The 25,681-nt window shown below is 44.7% G+C and overlaps 1 protein-coding gene across 1 annotated transcript; it reads left to right on the top strand.

Annotated features, from left to right (window-relative positions):
- The first annotated feature begins 2,290 nt into the window (after positions 1-2,290).
- On the top strand, positions 2,291-24,652 carry DGAT2 (diacylglycerol O-acyltransferase 2). Its single transcript, XM_068180689.1, has 8 exons — positions 2,291-2,442; positions 8,131-8,250; positions 9,238-9,345; positions 10,157-10,227; positions 19,136-19,340; positions 22,497-22,671; positions 23,347-23,549; positions 24,328-24,652. The coding sequence occupies exons 1-8, from the start codon at positions 2,403-2,405 to the stop codon at positions 24,480-24,482; spliced, it is 1,077 nt and encodes a 358-aa protein (XP_068036790.1). The 5' UTR covers positions 2,291-2,402; the 3' UTR covers positions 24,483-24,652.
- Positions 24,653-25,681: the final 1,029 nt, after the last annotated feature.

The raw sequence follows: 25,681 nt of genomic DNA on the forward strand, positions 1-25,681 counted from the left end.
TATTTTCCATTTGCCTCTCTCATGCCTGTCATGACCTAGCAGTGTGATTTTTTTGAAGGCTTTTCTTTCAGTTACAACAAGAAGAGATACCTCAGCCCTTCTTTGCTTGTAGATAACTTTATTTAATTCAACAGAGAACACAGCCAGGCAGGAGAACATTCTCTTTTCACTCAACACTATGCTAGAGTGATTTATTTGGGTTCTGGGCTCCCTTTTCCAGGTCTTAGCCAAGACCTGTTGGTCAAGACTCTGTCTTCAGACAGGCTTTTGCAATTTTACATTATTATGCAGATTTCCACAGGCTACTACAAGTGTTGGAACACAGCCTTATGGCATAATGGGGAGCAAACCAGTTCTGGTGCTATTTTGACTCATAAGGACAGATGTGGGAATGCCTCGAGACCGAGAAGAAAAAGAAACCGTTCTTTCACCTCTGAATCACAGGTTTAAGCTCTCCACAGCAGAAAAGATGACCTTTTTTTTTTTTTTTTTTTTTTTTTTTTTTTTTTTTTTTTCAATGAAACACACTGCTAGACATGTCTATCTGGGCCAAAAAGTGGATATTGCGGCAGCATCTCCAGAAGCAACTGGAAAAAAAAACTGCTGACACAGCTAGACACGATCCTGCTTCCACCCAAAAAACTAGTCAAAAGTTGAAGCATTTTCATATCTGTTTCAGTTGTGACATGCTCATTGCTTTCCACCAGCTTTTCTTTGAGTGATGTTGAAGTGCTTCTTCAATACAGATTATTCCATTTTCTCCAAATTACAGAAGATGAAACTGAGATTAGGGAAGAGACAGAGACATGATCCTTTGTCCAGAACTATAGCAAAGTCCCTCCTTTGCCAATTTACCCAGACATGATATAGTTATAAAGAATCAGGTTTAATGTCATGGGAGCTGGGACACACCCATCTGTCTCCAGAAATCTCAAGTGGCAAGTGCAGCTACATTAAAACCTTGGTGGAAACCTAAATAACAACTTGTTTCTTATGGATGAGTTTAATAGACCCTTAAACATGTTGTTAGAAGAAAATGAGGCTTGGTCAGTGGTTTAGACATTATCTGTAGGGTATCTTAATGAAAATTATTCTTAATGAAACCATTAGAGCCTCCTTTAAGTTTTAATGTTTTCATTAATTCCATTTTCATTCAAATTCCTTTAAAAATGCATCAAAATGACTAAATTTTCCTCCTTTCTGCCTTTTCTCTTAATTTCATTATTCTTTCAGGAACCCAGAACTCCCAAAGCCAGCTGGGGAAGATAAAATTAGCCAAGAGTGGGGTGGGAGAGCATTTGAACAAGAAGAGGGTGTCTTAAACAGCCCATCATTAGTAGAAGAATGGGGTGATCCCCTCCCCACCAATGAGGGGGGAGAATGGATTGAGAGCAGCCCTGAAAATGAGGACTTGCGGGTGCTGGTGGACAAGAAACTGAACATTCCCCAGCCATGTGCTTTGCCAGCCTAGAAACCCCTGTGTGCTGGGCTAATCAGACAGTGTGGGGAGCAGGGGAGGGGGGATTCTGCCCCTTTGCCCCACTCAGGTGAGACTCCCACCTGCAGTGCTGCCTCCAGCTCTGGTGACCAACATCAGAATGACATGGAGCTGCTGGAGTGGATCCAGAGGAGGCCATGGAGATTCTCCGAGGGCTGGAGCCCCTCTGCTCTGGAGATAGGCTGGGAGAGCAGGGGGTGTTCAGCCTGGAGAAAAGAAGGCTCTTTTCTCCAGGGAGAGACCTCAGAGAGCCTGCCAGTGCCTAAAGGGGCTGCAAGAGAGCTGGAGCAGGACTTTGGATAGGGGCCTGGAGGGACAGGACAAAGAAGAATGCTTCCCACTGTCATGGGGCAGGGTTAGATGGGATATTGGGAGGAAATTCTTGGCTGTGATGGTGGTGAGGCCCTGGCACAGGTTGCCCAGAGCAGCGGTGGCTGCCTCATGCCTGGAGGTGCTGAAGACCAGGTTGAATGCAGCTCAGAGCAACCTGGTCTAGTGGAAGGTGACCCTGCCCACGGCAGGGTGTTGTAAATGGATAAGTCTTAACGTCTGTGCTAATCCAAATCTTTCTGTGATTCTATAAAACAGGGCATGAAACAGCCTGTATAGGAGGCGGGCCTCTGCTTGGTCTTCCCGCTCCCTAATCCCTATCCCATGCAGAAAGCTGCATCACCTGGACCAAGACCTTCCCCCTACCCCCACGCCTGGGCTGGGACCTGGGACCTGGGACCCGGGAACCGGGCCGGGCCCGCCCCTCCACCTCCCTCCGTCTCCTCCTCCTCCCTGGGCTATATATGGATACGAGACTCGTGTCTCTCCTACGCGCTGGCTGCACGGGGGCGGCGGAGCGCGGTGCGCTTCTCCATCCCATGGCCCTACCCGAGTGCTAACCGCGCCTCCCACCATGAAGACCATCATCGCTGCCTACTCCGGAGTGCTCCGAGGTACCGGCGGGGGGAGAGGGGGGACAGTGGGAAGGGGTGGAGATGAGTCTTCGTGCCCGGAGGGGGATGCTGCGGTGCGGAGCAGCGTTCCGGTGCTTCAAGGGCTGGGGTGGGAGCAGCACCGGAACAGTCAGCTTTAAGATATTCCTCCTTTTTTTTTTTTTTGGCCGCAGGAACGTTGTTCAAGGGGAATAAGGAGGGGGAAGAGCGATGCGCAATGGCGGGAGGCAGCTGTAGCTTTTCTTGGGTAGAGGATTACAGGTCTCTGCGCAGGTTTTGTGTTTTAGCGGCTCGGAGGCTCGGGGTGCGCTCCTGGGGCTGTTGGAAATGGCTCTAGTTAGTCTTGTACATTTTGCCAAGATGCAAACTACAGTAAGTTTGCACCTTGGCAAAATGTGGGCGTGGGGCACTTGCCTATAAACGCGTCTCCCCCTCCCCCCCGCTTCCTTTTGTCATGGTAAGAAGAGAAGTGTAGTCGCTTTATCGGTACTGCGTAGCTGATAAAGTTCGGTCTCAACTTTATTTTCAAAAGATTTAATTTAGCTTGGAAAAGGCCTCTTTAGCGAATCCAACTGTTTCATAATACTGTGTTCCCCACACCTACATCGAGGGGAGAGAGGAAAAATAGCAACATGTTGCTATTTTTGCTGTTTTGTAATGAGGATGTGAAGATTCAGTGCTCAGCAGGGCTTTCGTGGTAGCCAGTTCTGCGAAGTTTGCTTTAACAGCCTTCCGTGCTGGTAAGTGGCTTGTTGAAAGATGTGGAATGGGTGTCAGTGGCTGACACCCATCGTGGACAGAACTGCTGCAGACACCGAACACTCCCCTGCACGCTGGAACATGTTGGATAAAAGCTTTGGAAAGAGTATAGGGAATCCCAAACCACATGCTACCTTGCCTGCTTGTAAAGGCATCTCAATGGATCTAGTAGGAATAAATTCAGCAAGTCTTAATGACTTGCTAGATAGAGTTTTGTATCCCTTCTGCAAGGGGGCTTGTCTAGAGAAAGATCAGGATTTGCAAACAGGGTGGGCTTTGCGTGAAAATGCAGTTGAAGAACGATTTAACCTGTGATTTGTGGAGGGTCCTTGAGTGATTGCTCTGTGTTGTGAAAGGCTTTTTGCTCTCAAAAGGCAAACTGCTAATACCTCCTGGGATGAAGGGACCTGTGAAATGTTTTATTGATTAAACAAATCCTTAGCAGAGCATGTCCCTGTTCAAAATATTGTTGATCTCCAGTTGTAGACATACCGTACTGCAGATAATATGTAATTGAGTAGCTTCCTGGGACAGGAGCAAACTGTTCTAAAGCTGTGTACAGGGCAGGATAACTATACTCTGCACTGATTACTCATTATTTTCTTAACAAATTGTTTATAGTGAATATGCTTGTGCTTGGGGCATCCAAGTAAACCTAAGACACAAAATGACTAGTGTTGCTGAAGGGCTTTTACAGGTGCCCCAGCATGCTGTGTGGGCTTCTGCTCTTGCATGGGAGGCTGAGTCCTCCTGAATATTCTACTACTGGTCTGTTTTTCTTATCTATCTTTGTTCCAGTTTCAACTTCTCTGCAAAATATTTAGCTCAAAATGTCTATTTGCAGCTTATCCTTTGATGGATCTAATACGGTTTTCCTCTAAATAAGCCATGTGAAGCAGTTTCATTCTTGACCAAGAATTAGCATGCTAATTGTCTGGAAAAGGTGGTAGATGAAGCTTGGCTTTAACAAGGTTTCAGTGTATTTTTAACTATATGTAACACTTGTACTTGAGTTAATTTCTTTGCTGCTGTTTAATTAAGCATGTCAGTTGGGTTTTTCTGGTGCCCACGTGTGAAGTTCTGTTTACTTCCATTATTGGGATCTTTGATTCTACTTCCCTGCCTAGATAAGTGTTGTTTGTGTAATTTATCTGACATAAACTGTGCTAGAAGAGCACTGGATGCTGAGTCTGTAATGCAGGGGTCAAATGCTTGGTCAAACCATTTGCTGATTCCAGGATCTCCTTGGTAGCAACTCCTGCATTTGATGTTAAATGAAACTAAATGATAAAAGTATGGTGAGCCCATCACCAGTTGCAGGATAGCTGGCTAATGTCCCTGAGCTTTCTTGGAAGGCTGCAGATGACTGCTGTCTCTGAGCAGCAGCGAGGAGTTCTCCTGGAGAAGTTGTTACTCTGTCCATTGTGACAAGGAAAGTCCTTGAGAGCCATGCATGGCTTAGTGCGGGGAGTATCCCATCAGTAGTCCAGGGAACGAACGGGCTGCAGTGTGAACTGGAAACCAGAAAAGCTGTTGGTAAAGTATGTCTTGTGTAGATATGGTTTGCCAAGGCTAACCCCAACAGTCATGGAATGGCTTGGGTTAAAAAGGATCTTAATGATTGTCTAGTTAAGGCTCCCCAGTCAGGCTTTCCAGTTCTAGGACAAGTACCCTGGAAAATGCTCCAGGGGGTGTGCTGTGTGGCCAGCATAGGAGCTACTGTCATCAGTGGCAGAAGATAGAGGTTTGGGTTTCTTCAGAATCAAGGATGTTTCCTTGGGAAAAGACTTATAGGAATGTATACAAATTATAGTTATGTCTACTGGGCCCTTTTAAACTAGGTTATAAGGGTAATCTGTTCCCTGAAAGTTAGAGAAAATGCCTTGGGTTTTTAATATGTGAAAGGTACTTGGTGTGGGCCCACAGGTAAGCCATTAGGAGGAAGTATTTTCTCTAATGGACTTAACTCAAGTGTCAGTGTTGGGTTATTCTGTGGCTGAGTGCCAGCTCCCCCTTCCCCCCATTTCTGTTGACTTGTCAAAGCTCTTCTGCTCTGTGTTACTAGAAACTGGCCTGGTTCTCCAGAGCATGGAGAGTCTTTCCAAAAATGCCTCCTGGCTACTGAAGCTGAAAGGAGATAAGGCTTGCCTGGGCGGTTGAATACAGTGTGTCAGTCATACATGATGAACGGGAGGCTCAGAACTGCCTGGAAAGGATTGTCTTGCCCTAAAATCTGCAAATGCCTGGTTGATGAAATGTTTAATCTGCAGGTTTGGTACAAAGGTAGGCCTGATGAACTTGCCAGGTTGACTGACCATTCCCATGGTCCTTTCCTTTGCTACTGGGCATCTTTAATTTCTTAACTGAGAATTAAATGCTAGTATTCAGGCCATGGTAACTACTGACTTTCCTGGTGTGGAAAATCTTGTTCTCTTTGAAGGATATCTTTGCTTTCAGCAAATAACTGACCCAAGATACTTGTCCAAGGACAGGTGCTTAGAGCTGTGTGGCAAACCACTGCCTTCCCTCTGTCTGCAGGAGTTAAATGTGAGTTTTATGGGGTTCGAAAAACAAGCTGACAGGTTGATTTGTGCTACTCAATACTGGTCTATTTACAGGGCTGGCAATGCCTACAATTTGTTCAAAACATCTAGAAAATGCTGAAGTAAAAATTCTCATCTAGAGGGATAAACAACTGTTCTCTTTGGGAAGAGGATAGGGATTTAGCTGATCCAAGGCTGGAGTGTTTGGTTTATGAAGCCAAAGAGGTTTAGTAGTATAAAAGCGAGTACTGGAAAAAAAATTACATGTGGCTGGGCTTTTATTGTGAATCACAAATAATCTCTAAGACTTTTGGCTTCTTTTGGAGGACATAGACATATGTCCAGTGACACCACTATTGCTAAATGCTTTCTTTAAACTTGTATCTGGTAATCCTCAGTCTATATCAAGTCTGTCCACATGCAATTTTGTAAGGTTTTTGGGATAGCAAGTTCCTGGAGCTGTGGCCCCTCAGCAAGAGTTGAGCAACCTGGTTTAGTGGAAACCATGGCAGGGCATTGGATTAAGATGAGCTATAAAGGTCTCTTTGAATACAAACTATTCTAAACCCAAAAAATTTCTTTTACCCCTGAACAGGCAACTGGTTTTGTAAAAGATTGGGTGAAGTTTATCCCTCACCCCAAATTTCGGGATTTGCTGCTAGATTTTACAGCATGGGATTTCTGAATCTCACTGCTTAGATACTCTGGTGTGGCAAATCAATGCACGTGACATTTTAACTCATTTTGATGTTTTGACATTCTCCTGTCTTGCCTCAAAAACAGGAGAACTACTTGTGGAATTCAATCTTAATACTAGACTGTATTATCTTGTAAAGAACTGCCTACAGCTCTAGCTGTTGTTTCAACCTGGATTAGTACTGTAGGCTTCAGTTTACTTGCAGTTGTAGTGGTATGATCTATCCCGGCCTAAAACTTGGTCTGCTTAGTGTAATTAATGCCCAACACACTTCTGGAATTGTTCATGTAATATGGACTAAGCAGAACTTAAGGGTCTGAACTGGGTGGTCCAGCTCTAAATTTAGACTGCAGCCTTTGGTGTGGTTCCCCCCTGAATGTTGCCAGGGATGAGACATCTCTGGGTAACCTGTACCAGTGTTTCACCACCCTCATAGTAAAAAACTTTTCCTTACTTAATGTAAATTGACCCTTATTTCTATGAAACGGTTGCTTTACATATTTAAAGATGCACCAGTGAGAGTATCTTTGTAGAAACTACCAAAAATCCTAGTGCCTGCTTATACCTAGAGAAGCTATTTTCAATCACTTTTATTTGACTGAGTGTGAACACTTGTTATGCTATTACCACTAGCAAGTAATATCTTGTCAGCAAGAACTGAACCTATTCATAGTCCTAATAACAGGTTGATCCTTAAATACAAAAGAAAATATGTAAATATGCATAAAGTGATTTGTATTTTGGCCAGTTATTGTGGTGCTTGTAAATAAAGTAATGAAGAAAAGTGAAGGAAAATCCACTTGCAAGTGCTTCTTTCTGGAGGTTGTATATACTGCCAAAAGCTGCAGCGGGTGGTTCGTCATATAGAAAGCAAGTGTTTTCAGTGTTTTACCCACTTTGGGTTTTTTCCCCACTTGAGTATCTTAAGCTTCTACAAGAGTGGCTTTCAGCTCCTTCCTTCTTATTCACTGCTTGAGGAATGCTGATAGTTTGAGTATCTTAAGCTTCTACAAGAGTGGCTTTCAGCTCCTTCCTTCTTATTCACTGCTTGAGGAATGCTGATAGTTTTCCTTAGTCATAGAGTTGTGGATCCTGAGGGTTGTATGTTGATGTGTTCAACCAGCCCTTGAGTTGTGCTGAGGAAGGCTGGAGCACAAAGCTTTCCTTGAAAAGCACTGGGAGCTGTGTAACAGGCCTTGTGAAGGGTCGATGAGAACAGGTCAGACCACAGCCAGGTGTCTGCTTGCCTGTGGTTTGAGGCAGCTGATCTTTATCTTACTGTGTGCTCATAGGGTTCGGTCTTACCAAACACCACTTTGAAGAGCTAGCAGTTTGAGGTGAGGGTATGTGTTAAGATCATAAATTTACATCCTCTGCATTTTTATGGTCAAGTTAACAGAGGCTTGCTCAGGTGAGTACTGATGATTATTCATTAATCCCCTCCATTATTCTGAAAAAATCTGGATGTTGGCAGATGGCAAGCCTTCCTCTTCCAGGATGTCCAAACTCCATGGAAAATACTAGCTTTTAGCAAGCCTTGCTCTAAAAGCAAACTGCACATTTATCTGAAGCCTCTTACTAAAATAAGTTGGACTTGATGACCCTTCCTTTTTCCTTCAAAGGAAAAATATTGTTTCCTTTGCTCAGTGTGCAAATATAACTTTATTTCTTTTATTTTTCTTTCTTTAGGCACAGGATCGAACATTCTTTCTGCTCTGCAGGATTTGTTCTGGCTATTGAAATCCAAAGCAGAGAAACAGCTCCAAATCATCTCTGTGCTGCAATGGGTTCTCACTTTCCTTATCATGGGTAATACCTTCTGGCCTAAAGCAAAGGGGTTTTGGCTGTAATTCTGGATGAAGTCTAATGCAAAATGTTAACTTTTTCCTAAGTCAGCACTTAATTACTTTACTAGATGTGTACTGCAGCAGTGTAGTTCCTGGGGTACATGGATAATGTAAACCAGTTATGTTGATATTTTCGACTATAAATGACTTTTTCTGGCTCTAGAAACTTTCAAGAGCTATGGAAAGACTGATGTTTAGCTCGTGTCAGTGTCTACTGTGCAAACAAGGCTGAAACAATTAGAAATGTCTTACTTGGCTTGCTCATGGGAATATTCACAGAGATTTCTTAGACGCAGCTGGTAACTGATGCAAGTGATTGCAACAGGAACGCCTTCCTCTTGGCTTGGTCTCCTTCCAGGAGGTTTCAGAGATGAGCAAGAATTGTTTGTGTTAGACCAGTAAAAGAGTAAAGGCTGTTTATCCCTGGGTACTTGGATTATGTGAAACCTCAGGCTGCTCTGCTCCATTGGACTGTTAATAATTAAACTGGAGAATGACTGCTCTCAGCATCTATCTTACTCTACCTTCCCAATTCGGTTTGTGCTAAAATGACAGTGTCATTTTTGAGTGGGATCCATGGCACCCTGATGGATTGGCTGATAGAGAGCTGATGTTACGTGTGGAAGATGTGTGTAGCTGTGGGGAAAAAACCCATTGGTGTGGGCCACAAGAAATCTTTGCTCATCCAGTGTGATGAAGCAGCTGCCCTACCTGGAGATATAAGAGATGCCTGGAGGCACCATTAAGGGGAGTTAGAGGTTTTCCAGAGCTCTAGAGGAAGCTGCCTCAGCACTACATAAGGGGTTTTTGGCCAAATCCAATTTATTTGAGGATTAATGACATCAGACAGAGACTATGATTTCAGCATGGAAGAGTCAAAAGGCAAGGGATGTAAATGGAGACCAAAACCTGATGCAACCTTGTTTTCTTTTTTCTTGCACCTCTACAGGTATTGCTTGCACTTTAATTCTCATGTATATACTGTGCACAGATTGCTGGGCGATTGCTGCTCTATATTTAGCCTGGCTGGTATTTGACTGGAATACACCAAAGAAAGGTAAATATGCAGAACAGATATTTGTTGTTAAAGTGTCCCTGTCTCCATATTTGGACCAAGAAGCACTTCCTTGTAATGGATGACTTCTCTTTATAGTGGGACTTGGCTGAATCACTGTCCAAAGGCATTATTCAGTGAAGGATTTAAATGGTAGCCCTTGGCATGAACAGTGACTGCAGGTTTCATTGATGCTGAGGGCAATACAAAATTAACATTCACTACTCTGCCATTGCTGGCTTTTGCTAATATATTTATAAGGCATAGGTTCTTTCTGTAGTTCAGAAAGATCTAAGAAGTCAAGACCTTTCTGTCCTCTCCAGCTCTTGAAAGGTTCAGATTACAATGTGATTATCAAGGTGTGGCTCCTCTATGGAGTCAGTGTTGCTACAAATTAAGCAGATGACTTTGTTTTAGGAAAAACAAAACCAAACCTGTAGAAGCCAGCTCTGAGAACCAGCAGTGGTAACAAGCTTTGGCAACTACTTTTATAGCCAGATGAGCACAGTTCTCTATTGCTTCAAGATGACTGAAACCATCCAGGATTTTGGCCTTTCCCAAAGGTTGAATAGGAGTGTTTCTAGTTTGAATTGTAGAGTTGCCTACCATGAATTTGTAGTCAAGCCTTCTTTTGCTTGAAGTACCTTGTATTCCAGAGTGCGCATTGATTTCAGAGAATGATGTAGGTCTCCCACTTGGAGGAATGAAAGTGTTGATTCCTCTAGTGAGACAGCAAATGCTGGAGTCCTTTAGGCTTTTAGATGGACAGCCATGTGAAAAGAGCTTTAAAGACATGATTAATTTTTTTCAACAGGGGGAAGAAGATCCCAGTGGGTGAGAAATTGGGCTATGTGGAGGTACTTCAGGGATTATTTTCCAATAAGAGTAAGTAAAAGTTTAACACTCATCCCCTGGGCTTTAACTGCTTTAGTGTCTTGTACTGGCAGTAGTCTATCTATGACACTGAACTGTAAGCAGGATGTGACTCAGTTACTATTGCCATACTACTGCTTGTGGCAGCTGTGGTTAGAAAAACTGAAATGTATTACCAATGGTGGCAATGTGATTGCCAGAAGCTGCTGTTTCTAGTGGTTTTACCAGATTCCTGGAGGGAGTCTGCAATCATCTCTCCAGCTTCTGGAGGCACTGGCATAAGTTGTCCCAACAAGTGGTAGCTGCCTCATCCCTCAAAGTGTTCAAAGTCAGGCTGGATGGGGCTTGGAGCTGCCTGGTCTAATGGAAAGTGTCCCTGCCCATGGGAAGGAATTGGAATGGGATGATCTTTAAGGTTCCTTCCAATGTAAATCACTCTGTGATTCTCTTCTGTGCTGCAGCAGTCCTGTGTAGTGCCTGACCCTAACACTGTTCTCCTCTCATAAATCATAAAATCTAGCTCAGTTTTTGCCTGTTTTCCAGTAACTTCTGCTCTGGGATGTATTGGGCCAGAATATCTGGGACCTTTGTGCACCAAAAGTCATAGTACTTCACAAGGAGCAGTAAAACTTGTCCTCAAATCTATTTGCTTCAGAGAAGTGGATTTTCCAGCAGTGGGAATAGCTTCAATTCTCCAGCTTGTAATTTGCTCACCACATACTTGTATTTTTCCTACTGGTTCAGACATACTGCAGAGAGAGGACAGGGCTGCCAGACTGCTCTGGGACCGCAGAATAAGCTGGATGACTTGGAAGGGAGCAGGGGTCAAATTCGGTTAGGAGGGAACTCGATCCTCTTTGGAAGGGCACACAGCTGAAAAGACTATTATGTAAGGTTGTTGGCAAGTTTTACTCAGCTTGAGTATGAGGGAGGGACCTTGATACAGCTTTTGAGCTACCCATCCCCAAGACAGTCCAGCCTCAGAAAGGAACAGCAGGACGCCAAAGCGGCTTAGACTGGATTCTTCATTTGCAAAGTCACTTGAACTCTCAAGGTGCCTGAGCGTGCTGCTGGTGAACAAGCCTTTTGTCGTACTCTGAGAAGCATAGAACCATTTAGGTTGGAAAAGACCTTTAAGAGCAAGTCTGGCCATTAACCCAGCACTGCCAAGTTCACCATGAAACTTGCTGTTGTTAACAGGTAATTCTTGGCAAGTCTAAGTGAACACGGAAAAATTCACTATGCCTGCACAGACTGGAAGTCAGCCTGGGTCTCATGGCTGACAGAGAACTGAGCAGGCTCTGCTGTTGAAGATGGGTCTCAGATGTGTTGTGTTCTAGTACCAACTCCTTAGTGCTGCCTTGGATATTGGTGAAATGGGCTCTGTTATGCTGGGGACTTGGTTTCAAAGGGTCACTTGTAGTGCTGATTCTGCTGTTCTATCATTCCTTTGATGCACATTTATCCTTGTCTTCATGGAAATATGCTCTGCAGAAGCCCTGCAGGTCAGATTCACTGTGGTTATAAAAAGTTTGTCAAAGAGCTGGGTTGTTTAGGTAAGTTTAGAGATGAGATGGAATAGATTAAACTAAACTTTGCAGCAGTTTTAAAATAAATACTTGCAAGTTCACATATCTTTTTGTCAGAACTCCTTATGGGTGTAATTCCTTTGCCACTGAGGGGGAGGAGTTGTGCAAGGTTTATGGAGTCCACTGGTATTTGACATGTAAAGGGCAGAACAGGAGGGCCGACAGCTGGGAGATTACTCCTGCACATGTTTTGAGGGAACAGCCAGCTGGCTGCAGGGTTGGTAAAAGCTGCTACAGGGATCTTAGGGTAGAGAGGTGCTAGAAGTGTTTTTCTGCAGTTAAGGGACTGATGTATGAACAAAGCATCAGCATGAACAATGAATCATGTCTCTGGGTATTGAGAATGGTACCAAGAGCCAGAATGCTTTGGGCTTGCTAAGAGCATGGGAACTCCTGGGTGTCATGGTTTGACACTGGCGCGATGCCAGCGCCTCCATGAAAATGTACTTTTTAAAATAATTGCTGTGAGATGTGATCAGGAACAGAGCAGAGCAGGCCCAAACTTAGTAACTAAGGAAAGAACTTTATTAAACTACTACTACTAGAAAAACTACAAACACTAAATCCTGGATGAAGACTTTCTAAAACACCCCTCCTCCTCCCACCTAATTTCTAAACAAACTTAACAGTGAGACACTACCCAGGATCCTGATCAAGTTGCTACCCTTCAGATATTCAAATACTCAATCTTTCAAGGGAGACAGGAGTCTCTCCTGTGCCACAGACCCCCCCTCCAGGAAACACAATTGCCACCTTTGTGTTTCCATGTCACACATGGCAACCGCCCGGAGAAAATTTGCCATGGTGACACTCTCCTTTCCATGTCACAGTGCTCTCACCACTGTGCATGGACAGACTGCTCATAGGGCTCCTTTAAGGATGCTTTGCCATGGACCAAAAGAGACAACAGTTCAGTTTCTCATTTTGGGACTACAGTCCCCCCCATTTCCCCCTGGGGCTGAGGGTCCAAGAACAGAGGTCTTCTTCTCCTCTTCTTCTTCCTTGAAGATAGAGGGCTTCTCCACACCTTCTCTCTACTCCTCTGCTGGTAATCACTGAAACAGGTCTCCTGGCACACCAACGCACCACCCTAAGTGCAGCTTCTGTTAGGAGAATTTGGTTCAGTCTATGGCTAACAAGAGAAGTCCAGCCACAAGCCACTCCATCATCTCCTTCCAACTCGAGAATTTCTTCTTCCATCATCTCGGATCCCAGACTGTCTCTCTTCTACTTCAAATCAAGGAGGAGTAATATTTTACAAAGCCTTCATTTCCCAGGAAAGGGTTAAAAGCTCAGACTCTCTCTGGACGGCTGATATCTCTGCCCAGCAGCCGATTCCCAAGGCCAAGGCTGGGCGCCTTCCCCCCTCCCCTTCTCCTCCGCGCCGGCAAAGTTACAGGTGCCGTCCGGACTCTCTATCTCTTCCCTCTGGGGGGGGGAATGACAAAGACATGTCCACTTCTTTCCACCCTTCTGTCCACAGGAGCTGACTCGGTTCCAGTCCTTCTACCCCTCGGCTCACCTCGACCAGGCCGCATGGCTTCCCCTCCCCCACCCAGCCCCATGGCTGGGCAGGGGAGGTCTGCACAGCACCTTGACTGGAACCAAAAAGAGCGAGCTCTTGGGAGTTCTTGCTTTTAACCCCCTGTGTTCTCAGAGGCGTATCCCTATCTTCAGTGGTCACTTCAGGTGCCAATATCCAAACTTGACCACTGATTGGTTTGACCCAACTTCCTGAAAAAAAAAAATCACTTCCATGTCAAACCACGACACTGGGTTAAACTAGTTACCTGTTCTTGCACAAGAGGGAGATGGGTCTACAGAGGATCACTTGTTTAAATGTTCTCTCTGCAAAAATCCTTTTTACTGGATTCTGATCTGTGTAATGGCTCTGTAGGACTTGGTTTGTGTCCCAGGCTTATGGTTTGTCATGACAGTCCTCTGCTGCATCTCATCATGTGCCATGTGTCTGCTGAGCACTGCAAGGGCAGATAACACCAGTGACAGTCACACTGGTGGCACTTGTAATGCTGAACTTGCCTCCAGCAAAGTCTGAATATAGAGCTGTGGTAGCTGCATCCATACCTGCACAGGTACCAGCAGTTTTGGGCTATCACTCAGATTTAATTCATGGAATTAAATTCATATTAATTAAATTCACAGTGCAGTTGGAAGGGACCTTAAAGCTTGTTTCATTCCTCCCCTCTGCCATGGTCAGGGACCTCTTCCATTAGACCAGGCTTCAACCAGGCTGTGTAGCCAGGCCTTGAATACTTCCAGGGATGGGGCAGCTACAGCTTCTTTGGGCAACCTGTGCCAGGGCCTTACCACCCTCACAGACAAGAATTTCTTCCTATTTGGCTTGCTGTATTAGAGCAGCTGCATGAGACTCAAGCTCTGCTCCAATGTTTGTGCTGGTTAGGTTGGTCTCACTAGAGTCAGCAGTGCCTCCCAGCCTGAAACACCAGGACTATTGTACCCATACCTGGAGATATGAGGTCATGTTTTGTAATACCAGGTGGATTTGGAAAGCAGACTGAATTTGGCTCAGTTACTCTGCATGAGTTGAGTTGGCCACATTCCCTGGGACTTCATGCAGCTGCTCTGACAATAAGAAGCTATTTCAGGGCACTAGAAACTTAAGTTTGTCTGCTGGTTAATGGCTGGCCTTGTAAATAGTGCTTTAAGCTAAGCAGCACATGAAGCAGCTGAGGAGTGTTCCAGTGAACTGAGTCCTGGACCTGAAGTGACAGGTGAAGACCAAGCCGTTGCAGGTGTATGCATGTGGCTGGACTGGAGCAGACATCATCTGCATACACCATCACAATCTCATGCTGTTGATCCCAGCAGCCTCCTAAGCACATGCTGATCTGAGGATGTCATGCTGGGAGTGCCATGATCTCAAGGTTTTGTTTAGGTAAAGAAGCTATTGCCTGAGCATGTGAATATCTCCATGTGCAGTAGGACTCCAGGTAGCCAGGGCTTCAGATATTTGGCTTACTTCTGTCAGACTGTGAGCACTTCAGGTGTGTGGAGGGAGACCCACTCACTGCAGTGGGGGAGTGGGCATCTGGCCAGAGCAGGAATTGCTGCCAAAAGTTTTTTTTGGTTTTTTTTTTTTTTTTTTTTGTTGTTTTTTTTTTTTTCCCCCTCAGTTTGTCTTGTATTCTGTGTCTTGGCTAGCTACCTGGCAAAGCTCCTCCTTAATTGTTGTACATGATTTACAGAATGGAAATAGAAGGGTTAGATTGCACTGTCCTAACCTAGTGTAGTGGAAGGCATTCCAGCTCATGACAGGGAATTAGAACAAGCTGAGTTTTAATTTCCCTTCCAACCCAAGCCATTCTGTGAATTTGTGACATATATAATACTGGGAGCCTGGTGAGGGGTCTTCAGGTCCTGGCTTGTACTGCTGGGAAGGTAAGATAATTTCTTCCATTGTGTTGCTGGGTGTGATGTGGCTAAGTGCAGTTCTTGGGTTGTTTTGCAAGCTTACATGCTCATGAGACCTGCTGCTTGGATCCTGCAGGATCCTGCAGGATGAGCTCTGGTTTTGTGCTTTCTGAATTCTTCCATAGTCAGTGCTGCTCAGCTCCCACCCAGACAACTGATTGTTTTCCTGCTCTTTGGCTCCTGGTGCTGATCAGCAGTGGTTCTGCAGTCCTCTTTCTCCAGTACTGAATGTGCCACTGTTCCTAAAAATAAAATTGGCAATATGGTTCTTTAGCTGTATCTGGCACTCAAATGTTAACAATCATTTTCGTTACACTATTGCACTGGCTTAATGCTTCTGTAGGCTGGCTTAGATCTATGTAAAGAAATCTGTTATTATTAAACAGGTGGATGGACTTTGCTCCCAGAGAAACACGTTTGGTTTCTAACAGCAGCTGGGAGCAGGTGTGTTAGTGCAATGGGGTGAAGGTTCAGCTTCACTCCCAGTACTGATTGTCCAGCTGAGATGCAGCAGGGATGTGCTGACTGCCTCATCATGGGAGCACCGAGGTTCCAAAGAGCTGTGTGGGAATGCAGAAGACCTTGGAGGCAAAAGGGAAAACCAGCTGGAGGTTCAGAACAGAGTTGCAGTGGTGTTGTTCAGTGACAGCTACAGCAGTTCCTTGGGGCAACCTGATAACACTATTTGCTTCTCAAGAGGAGTGGTTCAAAGAACCAGCAGTGAGTGATCAGCCTCCTGAAGAGAGGCATGGAATCATAGGATAGTTTGGGCTGGAAGGGGCCTTTAAATGCATTCTAGTTCCACAGCCCCATCTTGTGCACTTCACTATCTTCACTCTTGCTTTAGTCTAGAAATACATGATTTACACTACTTCAAAAATTACTGCTTCTAGATTAAATTTAGGGAGAGATGAAGGTATTGACAGGTCATACCCTACCTGGGCTGAGTTTGTGCATTAGTAGATTCAAGACCTCTACTTGCAGAGAACTGCCCAACCCTGTCTGATGTCTGTTGGTCTTAGGTTCCCTGGCTTGACTTGGGTGGAAGAACACATAGAATCACCAAGGTTGGAAAAGACCTTGAAGATTGAGTCCAACTATTCCAGTGCCTTTTGGGTAATTTTTCCTGATACGTAATCTGAACCTCCCTTGGTGCTACTTGAGGCTGTGTCCTCTTGTCCTGTCACATCTTACCTAGGAGAATAGACTGACCCTCACCTGCACCCTCCACGTTTACCTTCTGTGAGCCTCTGTGTTGTGGGACAGGTGTAGAGGGCAGTGGCAGCCTGCATGGGACAAAAAGGGAAAAAGCACACACGTATGAATGTGACTCTAAATCTCAGCCCTTCTCCTTGCCTTTGTTTAGTTGGATCCCTGCATACACCCTGCCCAGCTCCTGCAGTGGTGTGGGTGATAGATTGTCATGGGTATTGCCAGCCCTATGGCTCCATAACAGGAGCTCTTGGAAAACAACTACAGCAATAAGGCTGCATCTTGGCTGGGGCTCCTATGAGGTATCCAAGCAATGGGCTCCACTGGGATCTGTGTGTCATTGTGTGTGGTGGAGGAGCTGGAGCAGGAGAACAGTGTGTCTTCCATATGTGTGGCTCTGCCAAGCTCAACATGAAGATGCCTTGTGCTCCAGAATGATAAGGACAAACCTTCTTTCAGCTGTCTTCCCTATTAAAGGATCTGTGCTTGGTGCAGGTGAGAGATGAGCTTGGAAATCACTGCCTTGCTCTGACATGAGCTTTAAGGAAGGAGTGTCTGCTGCTTGTGCAGCTAAGCCATGTGTCTGTATCTACCAGGCCTGTAGTCAAAAAGTCAGAATATTGTCTAGGTTGGAAAAGTCCCCCAAGATCATCGAGCCCAACCATTCTGCTAGAAGTGCCAAGGCCACCACTAACCCATGTGCCCAGGTGCCACATCCACAAAGCTTTTAACTCCTTCCAGGGATGTGGAGTCCATCACTGCCCTGGATAGCCTGTTACAGAAGTCTCTTTACTACTGAGCAAGAATTGAGGGGTTGCTTACCATATCACTGCTTTTTTCCTGGAGATGGGTTTTTGGTCTTTAGTCTGTGATCCCTATTTCTTGTAATTGATCAAGGGGACAGCTCTTCTATCCTGGGACGTGAAAGCAAAGTCATCTTTTAATTGGGAAAGAAAGGAAAGGGTATGAAAGGATGACTTGGTGTCATAAAGGCAACGAGGCTCTGCAGAGCTGTTTCAACCATGAGCCAATGTGCCCTCTTCCTGGAGTTCTATATGACCTCAAAGCCAGAGGAAATTATAAAGAGGGCCACTCAGCTTGCAGAACCTGCTGCTGTATCATGCTTATATCACAGCCACTGTTTTAAATAGCACAGGAGCTGTAGCTTCATCTGGGGGCAAGGCTGAGAACAGGGAGAAGGGAATCAAGTTTCTGGGTGTGCTGCTTTAGTGTGTTGCAATGGTACTTCAACTCCCTGTAGCATGATCCAACAGAATGAACTTGCATAGTGCCAAAACACTCCTTGTCCAAGGCAGTGGAGTGGGTAATGCTGGTGTGACATCTTGGCAATTTGTGGGTTTTTTTTTCCTATGAGAGCTGATGGAGAGTGGCCTTTGCATATACAGTTTGAGGGATGGGGTGCCAAAGCTTCAGCTTGTAGGTCTGTGAACTGCTGAGGTGTTGTAGTTGGCAAAAAGTGGCACTGTTGCAGCCTGAAAAGAAGAAATGTTTAGATTAGATATTAGGAAGAAGTCATAGACTCTTAGATCAGCGAGGTCCTGGCACAGGTTGCCCAGAGAAGCTGTGGCTGCCCCATGCCTGGAAGTGTTAAAAGGCCAGGATGGACAGGGCTTGGAGCAACCTGGTCTAGAGAAGGGTGTCTCTGCCTATGACAGAGGTTTGGAACTGGATGATCCTTAAGGTCTCTTCCAACACCAACTATTCTAACATATGGAAAAAATTAAATTTGATCTCTATTTTTGTAGGATGATGCAGCAGCCATGCTGTGTTTTGTCCTGTGTGCTTCCTCAGACTGCATGTGTACTGCCTGGGGAAGATGCTCTGACACATGGGATGCTGCTGCTACCTGTAGCATCAAAAAAGCCCTCTCTGGCAGTAGTTGTTCTGTGCTAGCTAAGACAGCTGTGGAGAGTCCATGCTCTGCAAACAGAGGAGCAAATGGTTAGGAATTTTGCACAGCCTGAAAACGATGTGATCATAACTCCTAGTGCATGCCCTGCAGGAATCAGAGATGGCTTAAGGTGTCTTGTTGACCCTTTAGCATGTAGGCCAGGGCAGAACCTCTTAAAAGGAGGGATAATGTCCAGTGGTTACCACCCTTCTGCACATTTTCCCACTTGGAAGGTGGCCAACAGGCCCATTAAAGGGTTGGCGTTTTTTTCAGGCATTAGGTGAACTTGCTTCTGCTATGAGACAGATGCTATGATGTTTATGTTCTTCCCCCCTCATACTGGGAGCCACTAATGTGCTGAGAGAGGGCCTGGAAGGAGGTAGCTGTGGCTACAGGACTGAAGAACTTGATTGGTTTGGGCAAGAGGTGTGTCAGAATACCTGAGGAAGGAGTAGAGAAGCAAAAGGCCCAGACTGCAGCAACCCATGCCCTCTTCCTACCTGGCTGGCCAGCTTCTTGTATCTGAGATCAGCCTGTTTATCCTGCTCCCTCTGCTTGGGAAACTGAAGTCTAAATGGCTGCTCCTACCAGAGCCTCTGAAATCCAGGTGAGACTATACAAGAGCTCTTAGGCTGTTCTCCCTGATGGGAAGAGAGACAAAACCTGGGGGATATAATTTAATTTTTTTCTTCTCTCACTTTTGTTTACTATCTGAAAATATCCATCTTCATTTGAGCTCTTTTTTCTTTCCTAGCTGGTTAAAACCCACAATCTGCTGACCACCAGGAATTACATTTTTGGGTACCATCCACATGGCATCATGGGCTTAGGTGCCTTTTGCAACTTCAGCACAGAGGCCACGGGTGTCAGCCAGAAATTCCCTGGGATCCGACCATACCTTGCGACCCTGGCTGGGAACTTCAGGATGCCCATATTGAGGGACTACTTAATGTCTGGTGGTAAGCGCAATTACACTGTGCCATTTCTGCTTATGCTCTTGGCTCTGAGTTGTCTTCACCTCCGTCAAGTGAAAAGCTGTGTTGGAAGCTCATGTAACCACTTCCTGCTGATAGCATCACCCAAATATTGCTTTCATATAGTTGTCAAGAGGAAGCTGTGAATAAATGTGAGAAATCCTGTCTAGTGGTGGGTGTCCCTGTCCCTGGCATAGAGTTGGAGCTGGATGATCTTTAAGGTCCCTTCCAACCCTAAGGTCCCTTCCAACCCTGGCATAGAGTTAGAACTGGATGATCTTTAAGGTCCCTTCCAACCCATTCTGTGAATATGGCTAGTTTGGGCTGCACGGACTGCTGTTCCTCTGTGTTCATCCTTAACTCTAGGATACTCTTGTCCAAAACCATAGTAAAGATATCTGACAGCTGTAGTTGTGGAAGGTGGAGACATGCAACCAAGTCGTCCTATTTATTGTGTGAAGGTACAGGAAGAAGTTGCACTGATTGAAAATATTGAGTAACCATGGCCAGCTCAGCTCCTGGGCTCACTACCACATCACTTGTTACACATCCGTGTTTTGTGGTGGTGGTGGATGCTGTCTCCACTCAATCACACTGCTGGGTGCCTGCCAGGGGTAAGGAGTCCTGAAGTATTACACAATACCAGCTGTTCACGGACCCTCCTCCTTGAATGTATTCCTGTAGATGGATCCCACGGATTGCAGTGACGTAAGTGTGCTGAATTACATTAATAGGACTGTTTTAATGGAGTCCAGGATTTTAATGCTGGAGGGCTTATAAATTAGGACTGGGCAGAGGAAACCATGTTTAAAATACCAATAAAGTGTTCTTACATGGCCGGAGCTTCCTTTTCAGAGTGAGAGCGCCTGTCAATTAGATAGAGGTGAGGGAGTAACACTTAAAGAATTGAACAATCTAGTAACCTGTTTGCTGTTTCTGGAACTGATTCATCAATAAATGACTTTAAAACAGGTATCTTAATAAGTACCATGGCTGGGAAGATGATAGGAGTCACTGTACCTGACTCTGACTTGTTAGAATTGACTATTTCTGAGATTACTGTCTTAATTGAGGGAGAGAAAAAACTGACTGGATCTAGTGCAGAGAAGGTGTTTGTCTCTATCTAGAAAGGGCAGCATCTCAACCTGGTTTTTATCTTCTTATACTGATGTTAGTTGCTGTGTGAAGTTCATAATGTGGGAATTCCCAGGACAGCAGTACATGAGAAGTTGGGATTTGCTTTCCAGTCTGTCACATCTGTAAATTTTAGTTGTGTTACTTAAGTTTCCATGCAGCCTTTTTGTATTTAAAAAGAAATCTTCAATCTGTTCAGTATGACTGGCAGACAAATCTTGTGGCCAGCCAGAGCTGCTTTCTCCTTTTTGGAAGGAATGTGGGAGTAGGCATTAGCAACATCATTGCTGTCTTGACTATCCCTGAGCATTGTGTTTAAACCAGAGGAAAATTGTGCTTTTTGGTTCCTAGGATCTAAGCAAGGTGTCATGAAGTTAACCTGAAAGCCATAATTTGTCTTCACTTTCCTATTCTGGAACTTAAAGGTGCTGATACAAAGGCCTTAACATCACTTGGAAAGTGCTGATAATTCCCTCAATCCTTTTTTCTGTGGATGAACCACTTCCAGGTGGAATTATAACAAATCCTAACACTGTACCAATACATGTAGTTGGTTTACAACTAGTACGAGTTCTTAATTTTACAGACTACTAGAGGTTAAGGCACAGCAGAGATCCTGTAAGGCATGAGGGCATGACCAGAAAACCCTGTATACTGTATGAATGTGCTGAAGGGCAGAAGTTATCTATTGCTACTTGTCTCCATGTCTCATTGCACTTTCTGAAGGAACTGTTTGGTGCTGTGAGCAGCAGTAATCTCCTCCTGCTAACAAGTGTGAAAGAGCTGAACATAAATCTGTTACTAGGCCTGTGTAGCCAGCATGAGCCTTGGTGTGGAGAATGGGAAAAGTTGAAAGTTGGAGCAGTGAGTGTAGCCTGAGCCTTTCAGAGGAAAAATGGTCAGAGAGATGTAATTGTGCTGAAAGAAACTAATTCTTCATCCTGAATTCCAGCTGATCTGTCTCAAGTGTGGTCTGCTGTGTTCTTATCTGGAGCTGGGATAGGTGATGACCTTGATGCCCAGATAGACACCAAGGCTGGCAGACTTGTCCTGTCTAAGTCCCCAGGGCCTATTCATCATTTAGTTCTTGTTTCAAGCAATTAATACCATGAGTGTAATAGGGGAATGACCTAAGGTACTCAGATCAGATGTGTTGTGTTAATGGAATGTAAGTGATGGCATCCCATTTCTCCTTGGCTTATTCTGGCCAAAAAACTGAGGCAGGAGCAAGCTTGGACACCAATTGTAGGATAAAGGCAAGAGTTTAAAGAGCAGGCAATCAAATTTATTTACATTTTTAAAGCAATACAGAGGAAATTAAAGGTGGTGTCTTTGGGTTTTCATTTCCCTGGAGTGGGGACTGGTGCTTTAGGGCAGAGATGGCTTACTAAAGGTGAAGGGAGGTCCTGCTCTTTTCAGTGTGGAATAGAAGGAAAGGCCTTCACACTTTCCTCAGAGTATGGATTTGCCTAAACACTTTGTCACGTAAATTGCAAGAGCTTCAAATTATTTCAGATCTGTCTTAAATGTTTGTCCATTTATTCTTTTTATATAGCTAAATCTATTCCACATCTATTCTACTACCTAAATTTGCTGAGGAATTGGTCAATATCAGACTCTCATCCATCAAAATAACACAATTGCTTTCTTCCTTTCTAAAGGTAAACCAAATCCTACTGTAAAGTTTACATGGAGGGAGGATGTCTGATACCAGTGCTTTTGATATCACAAGATATAGAAAATCCTTGCTGAAGCCTTTTGATAAAGGAAAATTTTTGAGAGCTGATGTTTGTGGAGTTTATGACCAAGTCTAGTGCTGCCAGGTCTGTGAGCTTCTTGTTTAGTTGAGGAATAGGTTGCCTGCTAATACTACCTGCTCTGACCAGAGGGACGTTGGACAGCTCAACTTGCAATTGAGGCATAAACTTTGTGCTGTAAGTATGAGAAGATCCTGAAGTCACCAGCCAATCCTGTAGTGTGACCCTTGTGTCTGTCTCCTTAATCCAGGTATATGTCCTGTGAACCGTGACAGCATAGACTACATCTTGTCCAAAAATGGCAGTGGCAATGCCATCATCATTGTGGTTGGAGGGGCAGCAGAGTCCCTGAACTGCACCCCAGGGAAGAACTCCGTGACACTGAAGAACCGGAAAGGATTTGTGAAACTGGCTCTACAGCATGGGTAAGGGGCAACCTCAATGCTGGAGCAGTACTGCTGCCATGTGGAAGGTGCTTTTATTTGAACAACTTGGTCTAGGTGAAGTGGTCCCTGTTCAATGCAAGGGTATAGGACTAGATGGGCTTTAAAGGTCCCCTCCAGCCCAAACCATTCTGTGATTCTGTTCCCTGAAACAGCTGATACCTTAGAGGGATTTTCCTTTTTGCAGTTTTGCTGTGTTGTGTGGGTGTTTCCCCAGAGCATCAGACATGAGCATCCTTTGGCTTCTGCCCCTGAGCAAGGTACAGGGGTCGGGGGATCCCTGGGACAGCAGGAGGCTTCCATGGCAAGGAGAGGCAGTGTCAGTATGGGGTGATGACCTCTGCAGTCCCCCTGATCCCCATGTGTCTGAAAGGAGATGGCCATCAAAAATAGGAGTTGAGTATATATGGAAGCATGTCCAATACCTGACTGCACAATGTTCCATAGGTACATTGTCAGTACAGTTCTTTATGCCTCCAAAGTCTATTATGTCATGCTAAGTCTGGCTGGCTTATGTCAGTACCTTGTGCTGCAAAAAAAGCTCTGGGCAATGGTACCAGCAACTGTGCAGCCTGACAGAACACACAGCAGCAAGTGTGGGGCTGTCGTATGAACTGTAGTCCAGGGGGTGGGTCCTGAATCTTTCTGTCTTTCTAGAGCGGACTTGGTTCCTGTCTACTCCTTTGGGGAAAATGAAGTGTACAAGCAGGTGATCTTTCAAGAGGGTTCCTGGGGAAGATGGGTTCAGAAGACGTTCCAGAAGCACATTGGCTTTGCTCCATGCATCTTTCATGGCCGTGGCCTCTTCTCCTCCAACACCTGGGGGTTGTTACCTTACTCCAAGCCCATCACTACTGTTGGTAAGGTTTTAGTATAAACATGCTGTGTGCCTCTCTAGGTAGCAGAATACTTGAGTCTATGCTGTACACTTGCTGTAGTTTGGTCTTGGAGTCTTGACTAAAAAATGGCTTTCCCTTCTATATGAAAACCTTCCAGCAAAACTGAGAATGAGCTAGAAGAGTTTCCAGAGGTTACAAACCTTCAGTCAATGTTCTGCTTCCAGGCAATTTTGCAAGAGAGCTCTTTTTTGGGGGAAAAGGCTGCAGCTCTACTTGGCTTTGGATAGCTGAAGTTAGAAGCAACCTGCCCCCTCATATTCCAGTGGGATCCATGTCTGACAGTTGACTATTTAAAGCCAACCCTAATGCTTGCATTTGAGTCTTCTAACCCAAAGCAGCAAGGCTTTAAGGGAGGAGGGGAAAAAATGTCAGCTTTGCTTTTGTGGTGTGTATAGGGGAATACATAAGAAGAACTGACTCTTGGCTCATGTTAGTTGAGGGATTTATCACTCTGCTTTAAACAGAAGGGAGACTTCCTAGCCGCCTTGAACAGTAGACACTTTTGTGTAGCTAAAGCACATCTGGTATTGCTGCAGAAGTGGTGTGTGTCGTTGTTGTGGGACAGTTGTGCTTCAGAGCCTGGTAAAACTGTGAGGAATCAGGCAAACCTCTGCTATAATGGCAAACTGTGCTGTGCCAGAATGGTCATGCTGAGCTACCATAGCTGTGTCCATAGAGGACAAATACCTTAGGTTGTAGGAGCATTTAATCTAACATGGATTTGTCCCTTTTTTATCAGTTGGAGAGCCCATCACCATCCCCAAAATTGATAATCCATCCCAGAAGGATGTGGACTTCTACCATAGCATATATGTGGACTCCCTGATCAAACTCTTTGACAAATACAAGAGCAAATTTGGCCTGCCAGAGACTGAGGTCTTGGAAGTCAACTGAAGGCACTGGCTCAGCAGCACCTCCTTCTCTCAGAACCGACACATCATTTCCAGGAGTCAAAGTTGTCACTGTGTACTTGAAAGCATGTGTGGGTGTATGTGTTCTTCAAAGCAAGTGTTTAAAGTATTGCTAAACCACTTCAAAAATAATAAAGGCTTTGCTTTAGAGAATTCCCATTACAAACATTTTTTTATACAAAAAAAAAAAAAAAGCACAACTCCCTATTGCTGTGAGGATTTGGATAAATTATTGCCTTTGTAACCTGCTATATAATGCTGTTGGATCACTAGCAATGGATTAGAAAAATTCCTACAACTACTGTGCCCACTAGCACAAACAATTTTGGGAGAGTAGGATCCATCTGGTTTTCAACCTAAAAAAGCAGCAGGTTGATTTGAGCAGCATGGCAATTTTACAGGTTTGTTGCACAAGAGGCCTGTCGAGACATGCTTATGTAGTATAAGGGTATTTCTGCTTTGGAAAAGCCCTTTCTGGAGGTAAGGTTGGGCTGCCACCCCCCCTGGTGTGGCATCTATGCTGGATGGTGCAGGGAGAGTCAGGTGAAGCTTGATACATAGTGTAGTGGAGGATGTTGTGGCTGTAAATTAACCACTGTATTTAAAATATCAGTTTAGAAGCAGGTATATCCCAGGTGCTGCTTGCACAGAGGCTTGTAGCTGGAAATATGAGACTTCTTCATAGCCACAAAACTCCAAGGATAAGCTCTAGGAGCAGTGGGATGGTGCAGTGGTGTTGCCCTGGTGTTGCAGACTTTTAGGGTAGACCTTAGGGAGAAAATGCAGTGGGGCTATTGATGCAAGTGCTTTGGATCCCAGAAGCATTTGGAGAAATCTAGAAGTAACTTCTGGTGTGAAGATGGCTTCTAATTACTCCATCCAGTGAATGTAAAGGAGTAGCCTTTGCATACATAGGATCTAAAGTGAGCTACTTTTAAAAGTATTTATAAAATGTTTATGTGGCTGTTAACACTGCTTGTAGTGAGATTTCTTGAGAGTACAATTAGTTTATGTATAAACCTGAAATACTGCACTACTTGCATGTCTGACCTGCCTTTTCAGCCATTCAGTTGAGTGTATCTTGAGCTCTAAAATGTGCCTTTCTTCCATGTAAGAGGATGGTACTTCACATTCCTGGAATCTTGCCTCTAAAGACAAATGTTCATCTGTCATATTTGATAG

Source organism: Anomalospiza imberbis, chromosome 2 (assembly GCF_031753505.1).
Source record: "Anomalospiza imberbis isolate Cuckoo-Finch-1a 21T00152 chromosome 2, ASM3175350v1, whole genome shotgun sequence".
In the NCBI taxonomy this organism is placed as follows: Eukaryota; Metazoa; Chordata; class Aves; order Passeriformes; family Viduidae; genus Anomalospiza; species Anomalospiza imberbis.